We start from the raw sequence: 19,167 nt of genomic DNA, 5'->3' as shown, positions 1-19,167 counted from the left end.
GACACATGTCAATAGGCTGCAAAGAATAATGAGGAGGTATTGTGGTTGGTTCCTTGGAGTAGAATTGTTAAAAGAGATGGGGGTTGACATCTGAATTTCAAAGCCAAGATCAGATTGAGAAGGAAAAAGGAGATAATAGTGGATAAAGTATACAATTTGGCAACCCCAAAAGCTAAATATAATGTTTGATGTAGTAGTGCTGACATCATACATTAGATCTTTTAAAAGGTTTTGTACCTACTGCCTATCACTTGTTGCCCTATTTAGTTGACATATCTAGGACCATCTTCCACAGCATTTTCTATTCGTCTCCCTTAGCATCAATCAATCCATAGTTATTTTGTCTATTATATGCCAGGCACTCTGTCAAGTTTTGGGGATAAAAAAGAAGTAAAAGATAGTTCTTGCCTTCCTGGAGCTTACAGTCTAATGAGGGAGACAACTTGGCAACAAATATATACAGTGCAAATTGTTTATAGGATCAATAGAGAATTAACAGAAGGAAGGCACTAAAATTAATATAGGTTGTACACTGTAATATATTGTAGACACTTTCTGTGTCTTCTGGCACAGAATCCCTCTCTGAAGGAGGGATTTTAATGGAACTTTTAGGAAGTCAGGGAATTCAGAAATCAGAATGGAGGAAGAAGAATCTTCCAGACATGGAAAATAGCCAGAAAAAATGGTGGGAGCCTAGAGATAGGGAGTGTCTTGTTCTTGCAACAGGCAGAAGGTTAGTGTCATTAGATTGAGGAATAAATTGTGAAGTCTTTGAATGCCAATAGAGCATTTGAGGTATTCCTGGATACCCACTCTATCTTTCACCTGAGCACTAGGATTTATGAGGATGGTAGCTACAACAGTCCATTCCTGCAATTTGCTGTGCCTTTGCCGTTCAAACTCTACTGTTGAGAATGCCTTTGTATTTTTATTAATGTTGATAATTTTCTTTTTCTCAATGCAGTTACTAGGTGCCACTGCAATAGAAGACAAATTACAAGATGGTGTTATTGAAACTATTACTAATTTATCACTTGCTAACATTAAGATCTGGGTCTTAACAGGAGACAAACAAGGTAACTTGAAAGGATATTATATTGATATTTTTATACAGTGAAGGAAATTATTACAGTAAAACTTTTATTTGAGGAAAGCCAAGTAATGATAATAAATTAGATATTTTTTCTAATAGGAAAAAGTCTAAAGGGGAAAAAAGCTTATAGTTGAGACAATAAAAAGACCCTCAAACTTCAATAGTTTGGATTCAGAAGGATCTTCTAGATTTTCTAAATCTATGTTTGCACTATTCTTTGTTGTTGTTTTTCAATCACTTCAATTGTGTTCTACTTTTTGTGGCCCCATTTGGAGTTTTCTTGTCAAAGATACTGTAATGATTTGCCATTTTCTTCTCCATGTCATTTTGTAAATGAGGACACTGAGATTGCATGACCTGCCCAGGATCACACTTTCCTAGAATTTATAGTAACTGTTTGAGGCCATATTTGAGCTCAGGTCTTCCTGATTCCAAGTTTAGCATTTTTTCTATTGTGTTGCTTAGTGGCCCCTTCATTACTTTATAATGAGAATTAAGGTTCAGAAAGAAAACTGTAGTCACATCCTCAGTCATTCATGGAAAGATAATGATAGTAGCCTTTAGTTATCACTTTAAGGTTAAAGCACTTCATATATGTTCTCTTATTTGGTCCTCACATCAACTTTCGGAGGCAAATGCTATTATTATACAGCATAACATGTTATTATGCATATTTACTCTCAGGAAACCAAAAAATTCAATTAACTAGAACCACCATTCCATATGACCTCTACTCAATTAAGATTTTCATTACAATTAAATTAAGTAGCTTGTTTTTTTTCTTACTCAGAAGATTATTTAGTTACAGATAGATCATTGGATTAGAAGTTAGAGTTGTTTGTAGTTTTTGATGAAATTGCTTTGTGGTCTGGTACAAAGTCTCTTACTTCTGTCTCTGCTTCCATAAATTAAAATAGTTGAAATGGTCTTGAAGGTTCCATCTAGCTCTATCAGCTGGGTGGCAAAATGGAGAGAGGGTTGGCCCTGGAGTCAGAAAGCCTCAGTTTTCTATGTTCAAATCTGATCTCAGATACTTACTACTGGTATGATCCTGAGCAAATCACTCAAATCTAGTTGCCTAGGTTACCTTATCTGTAAAATAAGCTAGAAGAAATGGAAAACTACTCAAGTGTCTTTGAACAACAAACCAGCTCTATTGGGCTAAAATCCTAAGTTGGGAATGTTATTAGATGGATTTAGAGAGGGGAGGAGAAGTGAAAGGCATAGAGGGGTCAGCCTTAGAATTAGGGAAACACAGGTTAAATCCCCTTTTGACTCATACCAGCTATATGACCATGAGAATATCATTTAATTTTTTAGTACCCTAAACAATTGCAAAATGATAGACAAATCTTTATCAGTTGAGAGTTTACAGTGCACTAAACTGATAAAATCAATTAAAAAAGAGAAAAAGGTAGTCAAGCAAAACTTTCTAATCATTCTCATTCACAATTAGAGTCATTAATGTACCTACATGGAAAATCTATCAACAGTCAACAACTATTGGTTAGGCACTTATGCCAAAACATTAACTAAGAATTATGTGTATGTATTAGATATTGTTTATAGTTAGGAGAGACAACCAGGTGGCTCAATGGATAGAGCAATGGAAAAGCTGAGTTTATATTCGCCCTCAGACATTTACGAGCTGTGTGACTCTGGGCAAGGCACTTAATCTTTGGTAACCTTAGAAGCAGTTAGATTGAATCTGTGGATAGATTATTAGGTCTCTAATCAGGAAGATCTGAGTTCAAAACCAGTCTCAGACACTTGCTTGTGTTATCCTGGAAAAGCCTTAAACCCTACTTGCCTTAATCTAGTGGAAAAAGAAAGGCAAAGTACTGGAGAATCTTAGCCAAGAAAATTCCATGAACTGTGTTGATGTGCCTCAGCCCATGGGGTCATGAAGAATTAGGTACAACTGAGTTATTGAACTATATATTTAGGCATGATTTGAACTATTTAATTTGTTGATGACTCCAGAGTCTAGCATAGTACCCAGTACATAGTGGTTGTTGCACTGAATAGTTCTGAATATTAGCAAAATGGAATATTTTATTATCCCTACCTATAATTAAGGAACTTATATATTATATATGTGCAAACAAATACATACATATTTATATATGTATGTGTGTATAATCATATCTATATCTATGTCTATATACATATACATGTATGTTTTGATTTGTATATTATAATTACTAACTGAGCTGCCTTTCATGTCTCATCAGAAACTGCCATGAACATTGGTTACTCTTGTAACATGTTGACAGATGATATGAATGAAGTATTTATTTTGTCAGGACACACTGCAGCAGAAGTCTGGGAAGAACTCAAGTAAGTGCATCCTAAAAAGAAAAATTTCAGATTGAACTGTAAGACTGGAAAAGAATCCTGAAATTACAATACAATGTATAACTTATTCATATTTCATATTTGAAAAAACATTTTAATAAACAAGATCCACAATAATTATCACTAGTCTAAAACCAGTAATAAATCTCTGAATGAAATGGCTACTTTCATTTTTACCTAGTGCCCTCGCTGCAATGGTTGGATATAGAATTTTGTTAAGATATGATGTAGGGGAAATACGGTGAATAGGGAATTAGAAGACTAGGCTCCAACGATTTAATTCTATGAACTCTATTGAATATATCCTTCATGCTACATAGTATCAGGGGCTATGATGCAATGATTAAAACAAACAAGGATAATTCTGAATTCATGAAGCATGTGTTCTTCTGGGGGCTGCAACATTAGATGGATAATTGAGCACAAGATCACTTGGGGAGACAAAAAGGGAACAAACAGTTGAATCAGGAAAGATTCTTCATAGGAGAAGGCATGTCAGCTAAGCTTTGAAGGTTGCTAATTTTAGAAGTGGAATTGAGGAGGAATTGGATTCTATGTCTGGGTTATACCTTTATGAAGGCATGGAAATGGAATATGAAATCTTAAATTTGCAGAACAGTAAGCCAGTTTGGCTAGAACATAGACTGCATAATGGGGAGTAAAATAAAGCTAGAAAAGTAGTCTGCAATGAGATTGTGAAAAGCTTAAAGTGATGGGTGAAAAAATTTGTATTTTACCTTAGATATAATAAAGAACCATTAAAGACTTTTGAGTCAAAGTGTAATATGATCAGATCTATTCTTTACAAGGGTTCTTTTGGCAGTTGGAAGATGATGAAATGGAGAGAAGAGAGACTAGATTAGAGTAGCATGAGTAAATTTTGATAAATACATTATTAAATTAGGAGAATATTGCTGTAGAAAAGTAAGATTTGATAAATATCTTAATTAGAATGTTAGACATTTAAGCAGAGAGAAGGGGATGAATTAGAAATAGATTGTGAAAGTAGAATAAAAAAGATTTGACAACTGATTAGATATGGAGGTGAGGGAAAAGGAAGAATCAAACAATTCCAAGATTGTGAATCTGGGTAAGTAGAAAGGTTATAGTTGTTGTTCAGTCATTTTTTCAGTTATTTCTGATGCTTTGTGACCCCATTTGGGATTTTCTTGGCAAAGATACTGGAATGTTTTGCCATTTCCTTCTCCAGCTCTTTTACAAGTGAGGAAACTGAAGCAAATAGGGATAGGTGACTTGACTTATCACACAATTAGTGTCAGGCTAGATTTGAACTCAGGAAGATAATCTTCCTGACTCTGAGACCAGCACCCAATCCACTGTGCAACTTAGTTGCCCAAGTGTTGTAGTATCTACAATAGAAATAGAGAAGTTTAAAGAGCAGGTTTAGGGGCAAATGAGGGTTCCATTTTGGACATGGCAGGTTTAGGGGGAAATAAGGGTTCCATTTTGGACACACTGAGTTTAAGGCGCTATAGGATATTCAAATGGAGATACTCGGTAGAAATTGATTATGCAAGCTATAAGATCAGGAATGAAACTGGAGCTGGATATTAGGTGTTAACTGCATAGGGTTTATAAGTGAGCCCCTGAAAATTAATGAGACTATATAGAGTGAAGGTGTGTATATGTGTGTGTGTGTGTGTGTGTGTATGTGTGTGTGTGTGTGTGTGTGGAGAGAGAGAGAGAGAGAGATAAGAGAAGAGAAGAGAAGAGAAGAGAAGAGAAGAGAAGAGAAGAGAAGAGGGGAGGAGGTCTAGAGAATAGCCTCGGGGGATATTTATATTTAAAGGGTGAGACATAGATAACTGATTAATCAAAGGAGATTTAGAAGCAGCCAAAAAGATAGGAGGAGTACCTAGAGAGAATAGTGTCTCAGAAGCCCAAAGAAGAATATTCAGGATAAGGGGAGTAGTAAATAGTGTCAGATGCTTTAGAGAAGTGAAGATGGATGAAGCCAGAGAAAAAGGTTTTGGGTTTTTGATTAAGATATCCTTGGAGAGGGTACTTTTAGTAGAGGGTTTAGTAGAGTGGAGCCAAATCTCACCAAGTCTCATGAAATCAACTTAGTTTCCTAGCTTTAGGACATATATCTATTTTGCTATGTTTTGCACATTTACATATAGGCATCTGAAGTAGATTTTTGCTTCTATTCTTGTATATTTAAGTATATTCTCCCATTAGACTGTAAGCTACTTGAAAGAAAGGACTGTCTTTCCCTTTTTTTGGGGGGGGGGTGTCTCCAGCACTTGGCACAGGATTGGGCATATCATAAGCATTTAATAAGTTGAATAGGTGCATTCTGACCTGTTGACTGAATTTCTAATGAGAAAACAACACATATGTAAAGTTTCAGCTGTAAATCTGATATTCAGAAAACAGCAGCAAAGTTGATAGTAATCCTTCTTCAATGTCATTTCCACTGATTTTTTGGTTGTTGACATGTTCTTGCCAATGACTTTGATAGCAACATTTTTTTCCCTGGATATTTAGTAATTGTGGCTATGATACCCGCAAGACAAGATGCTGGGCTCCATCTCCATACCTTTAACTTCCCTGAGTGTCATTTTCCTCATCTGTAAAATTATAGGGTTGTATTAGGTGACTTCTACAATCCAAGTCTATGTCTGTGAACTCCATGAAATAATTTTCCTCTTTTCTGACTGCTTTAGAATGCAAAATATTCATGTGGGTTTCTCAGGGTAATGGTAGACCCAGACATAGATGCTTACTCAATTATGATTTGTCTTCCATTTAATGTGAAAATATCTGGCATGAAGGATGAAATTTTCTGAGTAAATATGAGATGCCATGAAAATACAATGCTATTTAAGATACTTTAATTGAAATCATCCAATTTATATTATGTAGTCATTGCTTTCTGTGCACTATGGTTTACTAGGCAGGCAAAGGATGAATAAAGAAAATTAAAGATGCTTTTTCCTCTCAATGTGAAATCTTTGCATATGTGTAAAATTGTCATTCTAAGGATGAAATAGTAGAATTGTAATTTGCACTGTCCTGTATTCTTACATATATGCCTTTTGGAGGTCAGTGGGAGTTCATGTGGAAACCATATAGCAAGAATGAGATTGAAGTAATAGTAGTTGTTACCGGAGAAGTGACCTAAATGCTTCTTTTAAGCTTGTCAGATATGGTTAGAACATTTCATAAACATAGTTGTATAATTTTCATGCTTATCATGGATATTGTTTGTCTCAGATTTAGCGTCTTAAAACAATTCTAGACATATTAAATTCTAAGTTAATTTGATTACCATAGCCACTTTGATATTAAAGTCAAAGAGATATAATTGGGTTCTGTTTGGGTTTCTTAGAGATTATTTTCCTGATTGCATTTCATAAACATATATGTCCTCTACACAAAAAAAAGCAAATTGAGAATGTATTTGGGATTGTTCTGACAAACCAACTCATTTCATATTTCATCTGGGTGGCATTGCTTATGTACTCCTTCACTTCAGAAAAATTTACAATTGTTTTGTGTTATTGACTTTGGGCCAAGTTATATACATGATATGTATGAAAAGTACCTCATGTTTATGAATATTTAAACACCTAAGATGGAGATTTATGCAATTCTAAAACTAATTTTAAATCATAGATTGAATATATATAATGTATATATAATATTCAGATCACATATTGAATATGATCATAGATTGAATATTAATTGAATATTTAAATCATATATTGAATTTAACTCACAAAAAATATAATATTAAATTATATATTACATTTAGGTAGTTGAATATGTTGCATGTTTAAATTGAATTAGATTTAAATTATAGATTGAATATATTAAATATTTAGATGATACATTAAATATATGTGAGTATCAGAAGTGGAAAAGACATTAGACATCATCTAATCCAACTCCCTCATTTTCTGGATGAAGAAACTTTTGTCCTAAAAGGTTAACAGTGATTTACCCAAAGTCACATAATTAATGATGATCATAGACAGGATTAAGATTCAATTTATGTAACTCCAGATTAAATACTTCCAAGTTCAGCCGCCTTTTCTCTGTACTTCTTGCTCCTTTTTCTTCTAACAAACATTTTAAAATGCCAAATTGGTAACATTTACATTCAATATCATGCTGTTCCATATCCATCCTTCTCTTAGTATTTCACACTGCCATTTGGCTCTTTTAGAAGACTTTCCCTTCCAGAGCAGGGCAAAGATTTTGATTCTGGACCTCTTTGTTCCCACTGTTTCTTACTCTCTCCCTCTTATGTCTTTGTCAAAGTTAGTAACTTAGAAAGTTACTTGCTGAATGTCTTATTCATAAGTGAATTGCTTTTAGCTATCTGTTGAGAATTATTTGAACTCATAAACCTTAAGGTAGTAGTATCTTGTCATTGCTAAATGGCTTCTTTCTGTCAAGTGTTTGCATTTTCTAAACAGTATTTCTGAAATATAGTGAAATGATGTTCAATGAATGGTAGGATTTGCAGCAGCTGTGACAAGCAAGTCAAAGAGACAATTTTGAATAACTGGAAGTCTTGTTTGGTAGTGTTTCTTTAGTCAAGGAGTTCTAACCTTCCCTTTTTTTTTTTTAATGTAGACATCTTTGTCAGTCTAGAGTAGCCCTTGGACCTCTTCTCAGAATACATAGAATAAAATACACAATATTACAAAATGAAGATAAAAATCATAATTTTTCCAGAGTTCATGGACGCCATGAAATTGAACCACAAGCCCCAAGATCCCAGGCCAATAAAACCCGCTCTAGTCTTACTATATGAGTGATCAACATCTCTAATAGATTTTAATTATCCTCATGTTTTGCTCAGGAACTTGTATAGTCCTTTGTCAATAGTGGGCATTAATTAGTTATGATCACTCAATTAAACTATGGTCACTCAAAATTAATATGGTCACCCACTTAAACAAACATTTGCTATTTATACTATGTTTGGCACTGGGGATACATCAGTGAAAAATGACACTCTGTTGGCTCTCAAGGAATTTATCATGTAAGGAAAGATAAGACACATACAAATGTTGAAAAACCAAATATTTATCAGTCTGTCAATAAACATTTATTAAACTCATATTCTAGGCACTCAAATTAGGGGATGCAAAGAAAGTCATAATTTATTCTATAGAATAACTTTCTGACATCAAAGACTTGTTATAAGAATAAAACTTTGAGAACTAATATGTGTATATGGCATATGTGTGCATATACATTATATATGCAATGCAAATAATATATTTATAGGTTTACATGTAATGACACAGTACATTATAACATGTATATGTCTAGCTGATATATGTGTGTACATACAACATAATATAGAATACATGCCACATTATATATGCGTGAAAGTTCATGTAAACACAATATGAATACATAACATATACCACATACCATATATGTGCATATATATGTTGCATGCACACACTTGTATATGCATGAATGAACAATCACATTTATACATATAAAACATCATGCACGTATGAGTACACATATAAAACATATTATCCTTATTTAATATATAAGGATATTGTAATACATTATAATAAAGACATTTCAATATCTACTATATAATATAAAACACTATAAACTATAAGAATTACATAAATGTAAACTACATAAGCATATCTAACTAACTCTAAATGTTTAGTATAATTAATCAATAAATATGTGAGAACAAACCTCCCAAACTGAAATAGCTTTAAAAAGACTGTTTGGTAGAGGTGAAGAAAATGTGATTTCCTGTCCTCTAAGTTCTGGGAGGGTACCACCATACAAACTACATTCATGTAGTTAAATAAATTTGTTGAGAGGACAACTTGAAAGCAAAATAAATTGAGATGTTATCAGTAAATGTAAATATTCAATAAAATTTGGGAAAAGCCGAAACACCAGGGAACCCAAAATACAAGCTTTGGGTGGGATCCAAACAAGATCTAGGTGAGAGAACCCAAAACACAAATAATTTGGGTGGCTACAGGACCTGGGGAAATCCAAAATTTCTTACATGAATCGCTGGTATTCCTGGATAGTTACTGAGGTCAGGGCAACATTCTGGATTCAACATTCTGGATTCAAACAATTTCTAGTCATGTAAAGTTACATTTAAACAATATAACAAGTTTTCAGAATAATATAATAAAACATTACTCATGAACATTTATCAAATATGTATTATGTGACAGGTATTGTGTTAGGCTCTAGGTTCCTAAAGACCAAAATAAAACATATTCTTTTCTCAAGAAACCTACATTGTATCAGAGTAGTTCCCACAGCCATGAAGGCTGAAGTAGGTACTGTGTAGCACTTAGAGTAAAATGCTGAGGTCATGCCAAGGTCATTCCCTGCATCCGGGGCCATCACCAATTGTCTTGACTTTTGTCTTGCCACTGGATTTTGATGGTTCTGGAAGAGAGAGTGAGTCTGATGATTTTGCACAGCTCAGCTAAACTTAAATCCAATTCATATTCAAATCAAGACATCCTTGTGATATTATTGATCTTCTTCAAAAACAAAGGACAAAAACCAGAACAAAACATAAACAAGTAAATACAAAATTAATAAGTGAATGTGAAAAGATATGGGCAAAGCTGAGGTTCAAATGACTTATTATGAGAATCATATGAGAAGAATGAGATATAATAGAATAGTTTTTGCTAGTGAAACTGGGGAAGGCTTCATAGGAGAGATATCTCCTTAAAAGAAGAGAAAAATATTCACAGGTGGAGATGGAAAAAACAACCATTTCAGGATGAACAGTGTAGTTTAAAGGATATTGGATAACTTGGATTTGAACCCTAACCTTAAACTAACTCACTACAAGACTATAGGTTAGTTGTTTAAATTATCAGAGCCTCAATGATTAGTTATTGAACCTACCAGAACCTCAATTTTCTCATCTATAAAATGGAAATAATGATGTCTACTACACATCTCACAGATCTGTTGTGAAATCCTCTCTGAATAGTAATCATTATTATTTGGAGATGTGTACTTAGATAAAAGCAGATAAGAGCAATCCCCTGCTTTGATTGAGTAAATAAAATTGCTTGTAAATTGTTTCTGTCTGTTATAGACATAGTATGAGCCATGTTGATGCTGGCATCCATATTATACTCTGATCATGTTCATGGTACTTATAGAAAAAATTCCACCAGTTTTAAAAAATTCACAGATAGTATGCTTCAGCTTTTGTTTCAGCTGTCAAACATGTGGTCAATTTAACAATTAAAAAAATCAGTCAACCTGGTTTTCTGATGTTTCTTAGAAATGATAGTTAATTATATTTTTCACTGATCAACTGACTATGGTAATATTATATAGTCATAGCCCATGTTTCCTTGAGTTTTCTTAAATGATACAAAAATAAGTAAGTGGTACTGAACAGGGGAATTATTTTATTGGTTCCATTTAAAGGAATATGAAAATGAACGGAGCCTCTGCATTTTTCCTGGTTATGTTGGTGATGTTGTCAAATGGATGGATCAGCTGATCCACAAATGGGGAGTTTGTTATCTTGTCAAACTTTCCAATACAGAAAGATTGAGCAATCAATGTGTTTGATGTCTATTCAAGTTTAAAACCATCAGCGATTTCTAAAAAAAATGATGTTTAAAAAATATCATCAGGAACCCTAAAAAAAACTGTCTGTTTTAATGATCTTGACTTATGATTTCAGTAATTTGTTATATTTAGACAGTTGCCCATAGCACTGAAAGGAAAATTATGTGACTTGCCCATGGAGGTATTTTGTCTGAGTTATAAGTTGATTTGGAATACTTATATTCTGTACAGTATTTGACAGAATCAAAGTGAATTCAGTATTCAAATTTTCCTGACTCCAAAGTTACCCTCTATTCATTACATCAGGGCCTCTTATTTTTTACTGTCTTTTTAAAAACTAACCTAGAAAACTATTTATGCAATAGGTTTAGATGAGAGTTTAAGGAAAACTATCCTGAATAACTAGAAGATGTCAGTCTTTGCTTGAACTTAATCCTTCTTTGATATGCTTTCATTCTCTAGAGGAAAATCAGAGCCTAAATTGTTTATATAGAATGAAGGAGAACATCATTAAGTAGGAAAACTCTATAAGATGTTCTCACCTTGGAACTTTTTCAAAATCCAATTTATATGTTCTGCAGCAATTTCAAAGAAATGCAAAAATGTTCATTTCAATGGAACTTATCTACTCATGCATGTATGTGTGTGTATATAGGGGTGCTTTGTTTTGATAGATGGGATTGTAATTTTTCATGAATGCTGTAAGATTTCTCTAGTGTTTAATGATTTAGAAAGTCTGATCTACTTATTTTATGTTATGTTTGTATCCTGCCCCTAAGCTTTGACTCCAAACTCTATTTTTACCCCCATTTCTCACTATTGACTTTGTAGTCTCCCTTTCCTTCATTTTGTAGTGCAGATTTTAAATGTAGGACATAATACTTAGGTTTATAGTTATCAATTTTTATTTCATAAATGCAAACTGTGATTCCATTTCTGAGCCAGTAGAAGGAGATGTTGAGCCGGAAGATAAAATTCTCACACACACACACACACACACACACACACACACCCCTGAAATAATTAGTATTATATTTTCCAATAATTAGAAAGTTGAAGGCTAAATTCATTGCTTTTACAATGAACAGTCTCTTCTTTCAAAGGGGCCTCAATATAAAAATATTTCCATAAATGTTTTCCTTATTAGAATGAGTGTTTTGGGAACTATTTCATTTTACTTCTGGTAATAACTTTCATTTAGAGCCCATTCTTTGCTCTCCATTTACACACTGATTCTTAGCTTTGTAGAAGCAGAGTGGGAGGTGACTCAAAAGTTTGAGTTGATTCAATTCATTGTAGCTCATCTACAAAGTGCTATGTGGGGAAAAAACTTGGAAGATACAAGCCCTGTGCCTGGTAAGGCCCCTCTCTGGTCACACTGGAATCTGTTGTGGTCATGTGGCTCTCCCCTGAGTTAACTTCAAAGCATGCAATTTACTCATCCTTGAGAAGAAAGCCCTGAAAGAGGAAATGTTCTTTCCTTTGCAGCACTCTTTCTGTTATTCCCTAAGCAGGACATGGTACTTGGGAAGGAAGTTGTTATATAACAACACAAAACCCAACCAATACATACTGGTGGTAGCTAGATAGACTTAAGTGAAAAAAATTGTTCTGCATACATTGCTAATAAAATAATCCTGAACATTCAGGGGATTTTCTATCTGGTTCGCAATCTTTTTTGGTGTCTATAGTTTCTGTTCTCAGATAATTTATTATGTTTTCTGAGATGATGATTAAATCTTTCTTTTAAAATGTCTTGTGATTTTTTTGTATAATAACTATGACCATTCAGTAAACAAATTGTCATATTTCAGAAAATGTATTTCTTGGTGGGCTCAAATTTTAGGCAGAGATCACTTTACATTGTTTTACAATTCAGTGTATATTATTTTTGAAATTGATACCCCAAGATTCCTAGAAAATTTTCCTTATTTTCTTTAAACTTTTCCCTACCCATTCCCCTTTAGTATTTAGTGATAGTATTTATATACCAATCCAATGGTTTTTAAATTCTTGAAGCTTAAACAACCTATAGAGGAAATCTGTCAAGTTCCCAGTTCAAACTGAGATCAGCAGGGTGACTTGGCTTTTAAGTCATTTAAAACATTCAAGATGATTTTGTTTTCATTATGTTTACCCTCCTCCACCCTCTTTACCTCCCGGAATGTGGAAATTTGCTACGGTATCCTTGTTACTTCAAAGACATGCTGCTTGCTTGCTGAAATTGGATCTTATTCTATAATCACTTTGAGTAGTGACGAAATGAATTTAGCTCTAGGTCAGTGTCTTGTTAAATAAAGTTAATAGTTATGTTCTGTATGGGTCACTATGATTTACTTTTTTTTCCCAACCTTTTTAAAGGAAAGCAAAAGAAATATTGTTTGGAAGAAGCACAGGTTTTACGAATGGCTATGCATTTTGTGAAAAACTACAGGAGCTAAAGCTGGGCTCAACTATAGAGGAAACGGTAACTGGGGATTATGCCTTAATCATAAATGGGCATAGTTTGGTGAGTAACTTTAGAGCTTTTGTCCTTCCTTATTCTTCACCCCAATAATTGTCTCTTTTGTATTGTCACAATGAGGTCCACTTTTATATTTCCCAAACTTCTGACATGTGGAGAAACACAGCTCGTACAAATTATGGTTTCACTTCTGCAAAGGAAATTTCTAATATTAATTTCATATTTATTGTCCTTTGAACTACCATGCAGTGAAATGGTGGGTCCATAAAACTATCACATTCACAGAATCTCATTCTTGTCCTATTGAGCATGGACCATTTAATGCTATTATTTAAGAGTTTGTGTAAGGAGAATATTATAAATCTCTGCCAATTAATTAACAGCATGTAACAGGATGGATGGAATACAATTATTTTTCTTGCTAATGTTTGCGATTTGAGGAGCACAACCTGACCTTCAAATAATTACTACACCAAATTATTGCCATTAAGATACCTCTGGTGGTTTTCCAAAATAGCAGCATTTTATAGTGATGCCAGACAATTTGCTTTGATTAGGAAATCTGGTTCTTGTCATAATAGAATAAACTTGCATTGTGCTTTTAATGTAGTTCAGGTTCTAAATCTTGAACAAGTATCAAAGTATCCTTCAGAGCTTCTAATTTAGAAGACAAAAGCCCCTATTGCACTGCACTGGAATTATCATTCTATGCACAAAAGACCTAATCTCACATCTTTCTCTGGCTTTGATGTGCATTTTTCACTTTGGGAGTTTGAAGAAGAAATATATCTTCCTGTAGACAGTTTCTTAGAGGACAAAAGCAGTTGGATATGAGTATATTGTATTTTTTTCCCCCTGTGATCAGCTGTCTGTTAGCTCTTAGTGTTTAAAGCATTATCCAGCTGGATTCCAGACGTAATGATGTGTTGCCTTCCACACCATGGAAAGTTACAGAGCTCAGCTGCAGGCCAAACTCAGTTGAAAGGTTGTAGAGGCATTTCTACCCTTCTCTCTTGATAGATTAGCAGCAAACCAAGGTTGTAATATGGCAGCTGGTCATCGAATTATTGGCCTTTCTTTCAATTGGGAAGGTGACTATACTGAAAGCATTGCAGCAAGCTGTATTTTGATTCCCTTTTTGTAGATCCAAGAAGACTATGAACCAGTGGAAAAAGAGCAACTTGGAAATGAGCAACTTTAAATGTTTACCTCTATACATTCTATCAATTTTTTTTTCAGGAAGAATTGTTCATATTTTGAGTGGTGAGGGTGCAGTTTTTTTTTAATCTCTGACCTTTATATTGCCCAAATCTAAACCTCAAGCTTTTTAGAGTTTAGGTTTTAGACCACTATATCTTACAGTTTGCTAATGCCTCTCCGTCATCCTTTGATTACAACAGCAACCACATGAGAGGATGGCCAATAGTTGTAGACTAAATTGAATGGGATGAGTATTCCTGGATAGCTGATTGGGGTCTATGTATATGGGGTCATAGTTTCTCTAACCTACATCAGGTCAGTAGACCCTTTCATATGTTGCATAATCAAATATTTCTCATTAATGGTTCAAAGGAATTCAACTTCAACCAAATCTTCATTTCTTAATATTCTCATTGCCTTAAGGAGCAGCATGCTATATTAGAATACTGGGTTAAGAGATTGGATTTTGCTATACATTAATTGTGTTATTTTTAGCAAATCATATGACTATAAGATAAGTTTAAGGCCTAAAAAAAACCTTAGAGACCCATATAGTTTAAACTCCTTTTTATTTTCCTAATGAGAAACTGGGGCCAAGAGGTAAAGTGTTCTGCCAGAAGTCAGTCAGTTAACAGATAGTAGCAGAGCAGGGATTCACATCCAGGTCCTCCAGTCCAGGTGCAGTACAGAGTATTTTAATTCTCTCAGCTTCATTTTCCTTTTCTTTAAAATGGGGCTGATAACACCTCTCCTGAATACCTCATAGGGACTTTTGTAGGAGTAAGTGAATTAAAGCTTTTGAAATTTTTTAAAAATGTAAATTGCTAACAATGTGAGAAAATATTATAATCCTATTAATGTCTTCTAACAAAAAATAGAATAATTGATAAAATGTTTTTATAACATTTTGTTATTATTGTATCTTTTCTAAAGGCTATTTTTTTTATGACTGTAACCTTGAATTTAAATTATTTCATGATATGTAATTTGTCTATATACTTCATTTTAAACATTTATTAAAGAGGTATTTCACCCTTTCCCCTAAATTCAAAGACTTTGTATCAAGGGTAGAATTTTGACTTAGACCATTGTCTTCTTGAGGATGATGTCTCCTAAACTAGAACATCTTTAGTAGAAATACTGTAATTGAGAGTGAAGGATATTATCTATCCTAGTTTGAAAAGTATAGGCTAGGATTGGAGGTATCTGCTCACAATTTTTCAGTGTTTAGAAATATAGCACTGTATTGATGGCCAACACAAAAGTATTTTTGAATTGTTCCTAATAACTAAGATAACATGGCATCATATGTGGAGACAATTATTATTGGTATCATTGACATCAACAAAAGGCCCTTCCTTGCATGTGTGTTTGTGTATATTTCTGTGAGAGAGGGTTCCTACTGAAAAGAGAATAGGAACAGAATTGGATTCTGAAAAGATTTTAGATCTAGATCCTAGATAAACCACAGGAGAAAGAGGCCAGATAGTATTACTTTTTAATTTTTCTTATTTCTTAGATTATTCTGTTGTCTTGCTTCCTTAGTTCCATGAATTATCCATCAATAAAACAAATTATCCATCCAAAGATGTTGGTTACCCAATTATACCTTCTGATATGCAAGTCTTGGGTATATTCTATCATAAATTCTCCACTGAAAATTTATCAATTTATCAAGGGTTTATCAAGGTGTTAAGACCTTCCATTGTGTCTTTTAATATACAATGACTAGTTTAGTGCTCAGACTAAGCTGTTTGTCTTTTATTCCTTAGTCTTGCTATATGATTGAACTACCTCCTTTTTTCATCATGCAGAAACTAAATGATATATTTTATGCTACTTCTTGTGTCCATGTTGTTATATACTGTGGTTTAATTATATTCACGATGCATATTCACATTATGATATTCATGTTATTGCTCTTTGGGTGAACAGTAATTTTTCTGTTTTGGAGATTGACACATTCTAAGATTTGCAGCCATACAGCATTACAAGAGGAATATCAGTGTTAAATTAAGATGGGTTTTTGTTTCAGGCAGCAGTATGGGATAACTGAAAAAAATTTACAGTTGTCTAAATGTAAGCCATCCTACTTACTCTCTTCCTGATTTTAGTTCCAATTCATTGGCCTTCTGTGATGTCTATTAATGATACTTAGGGGCCAACTCTCTCTATTTAAACATTATCAAAAATTGGACAGGAGACATTCTTTCTCAGTATTGTTATTCCTGTAGATGTTATTAGGACAAGTGCTTTGAAATGAGCCTATTCCAAATGTTGGTGCAATGAATAAAACATCATCTCCATTTTTATGCTGCGTATGAGATTGCTAACCAAAGGATTATTAAACAATACTTTTTCTGTTATTGCATTTATCAAGGAATTTTGTCTGATCTTAACATGTGCATAGCAGTTTATAAAGCAATGTTTGAAAATAAATTCCTTTCAAATAATTGACAAAGAATATTCACAGAGAGATCTTGGTTCCCTACTGAGAAATCTACTATGTTGAAGATATCTTTGGCCAGAGCCTGCTTATTCTCTCCTCATATTTTCATAAACGATGTTTTTATTTTATGTATAGATCATTCTTCTATAAAGATTTTTATACTGATAAGAAAGTAGGCATATGGATCTCCAGGTATTGCAATCCTCTCTATTGCCCTTTTTGAGGGGGTGGGAGATGGGGAGGAATAATACTGTCCATGATTTTTTCCTATTACCTTCTCTTCTTTCAGGTGTCTTAAGAATTACATACTCAAAATGCTAAAAACTCTACCCTCTTTGTCATGTTCCTTTTAATGTACAGTTAGATCTATGCAGGTATTCTTTCTGACTTTTGTCTTCGTTTGTGCTCATTTTTCCTTCCTTATTTGATATTTTGGATATTTGGATATTAGAGTGTCAGTAGTAGTTCCACTACTTGTGTTAGAGATGACGACAAATATATTCCATTTTCATTTGTTGTCTTCTTTTCATTATTATGTTTAAGGGTTGCTATATCTTCTGCCAGTTCCTTTTCTGTTAAATGAGGGCCGCTGAGGCTGTGATTCTATGATCTTATCATCTGGATAAACTGGGCCACAGAACAAGCTTCCTGCAAATATATTTCCCCCCTAACTTCTTGCTGTTTTGTGAAACCATATTTCTTGTAACATTCCATCATCTTCTGAGTTGCTGTCTACACCTGGCCTATTTAACTTTGGCCAGGAAGTCAAATAGTTGCATGCTAAGTTGATTCCTCAGGGTTTTTCCCCCCTCCTCTTTATGGCATGTTACTAAATCATTTCACCTTTTTGTAGATGTAGTCTGTCACTACATATCCATTAGCCAATCACGTGTTGGAACTGGGACTGCTAGAAAAAGTTGTGGGATTTTTTTTTTTTTAAATTCTGGGGGAAATATGCCATAAGATAGGTAGGAAGCCAGGTCAAAATAATAATATAATTGTGGTATTCTTTTTCTTTAAAATAATAATTTGAAAGTTCTCTCTGGGAGAAGTTTGGTTTCTCGGGGAGGTTTTCTAGAGGCAGCCTTAGTATCAGTTCAGATCAATAATTACCCCAAATGCAGCCAGGTGTTAAAAGTTCAGATCTTTTATTGCTTCCTCCAAAATAGCCGGGTTAGTTTTCTTAGAGGCCTATCTCTCTCCTTGTTTCTAAGAGCTCTTGCAGCTTTGTCCTTTGCTTTTCTGCCTCTGCTTTCTTCAGCCTCCAGCCAACACCAAGGTGGAAGATGCAATGAATCTCTCTTGCCTCGGAGAGAGGGCTTGTAGGCTTCCTTCCAGCTTGCTCCTCTCCGACCCCAGTCAATGTTCCGAAGTAACTCCTTGAAGCTCTAAGAGTTTCCTCTATATATATGATCTCCCAATCTGATTGCACTTTTGAGAGTGGGCTTCTGCTGAACTGATCCACGCTCCCTTCTTCAATCTAATTCAGCTGAATTCTTCTCTCAGTGTTTTCAGTTCAACTCCCCGAGAGAGCCTCTGTCTGTTTCTTTTATAGGATTTCTTCTGAGAGAGAGGGATTATGGGTTTCTCCCAGAGTGCTCTCTGGCCCTGAGAGCTTCAAGGGAGGTGTGAATTTGGCTATCTCTTACTAAACCCTGAAATCTCCCAAACGTGTGAACTCCAGTTGAGTACAGGTGTGAACACAAACATTGTTTCTCAGTTCTACTTAGTACCTTGTTTCAAGCTGAGTTAACACTAGCATTCTAACATATAATATATATTTATAAGCATTTACTATGTGCCAGGCACCGTAGTAAAAACTTTACTACAAATATTGTGATTCTCACAACTTTAGGAGATAGGTGCTATTATTGTCCTTATTTTATGGATGTAGGAATTGAGGCGAAAAGAGGCTAAGTGACACAATTGTAAAAGTCTAAGGCTACATTGGGACTCGGGTGTATCTATCTCTGGCTCAGCACTCTGTGCGTTATAGTGTCACCTAGCTGCCTTTGT

At 34.2% G+C, this 19,167-nt stretch overlaps 1 protein-coding gene across 10 annotated transcripts in view; it reads left to right on the top strand.

The window, feature by feature from the left end:
* The window catches only part of ATP8B4 (ATPase phospholipid transporting 8B4 (putative)), a 355,835-nt gene that overhangs the window by 287,996 nt on the left and 48,672 nt on the right, over positions 1-19,167 (top strand). For all 10 annotated transcript variants that reach the window (XM_023499838.2, XM_012545505.3, XM_023499883.2 and 7 more), the window contains 3 exons: positions 965-1,076; positions 3,328-3,433; positions 13,400-13,547. In XM_023499838.2, the coding sequence (XP_023355606.1) occupies positions 965-1,076; positions 3,328-3,433; positions 13,400-13,547 (366 nt within the window). The remainder of the gene's footprint in view (positions 1-964; positions 1,077-3,327; positions 3,434-13,399; positions 13,548-19,167) is intronic.

Source organism: Sarcophilus harrisii, chromosome 2 (assembly GCF_902635505.1).
Source record: "Sarcophilus harrisii chromosome 2, mSarHar1.11, whole genome shotgun sequence".
NCBI lineage: Eukaryota > Metazoa > Chordata > Mammalia > Dasyuromorphia > Dasyuridae > Sarcophilus > Sarcophilus harrisii.
The sequence above is the reverse complement of the archived record's forward strand: the minus strand, read 5'-3'. Positions and strand labels throughout refer to the sequence as shown.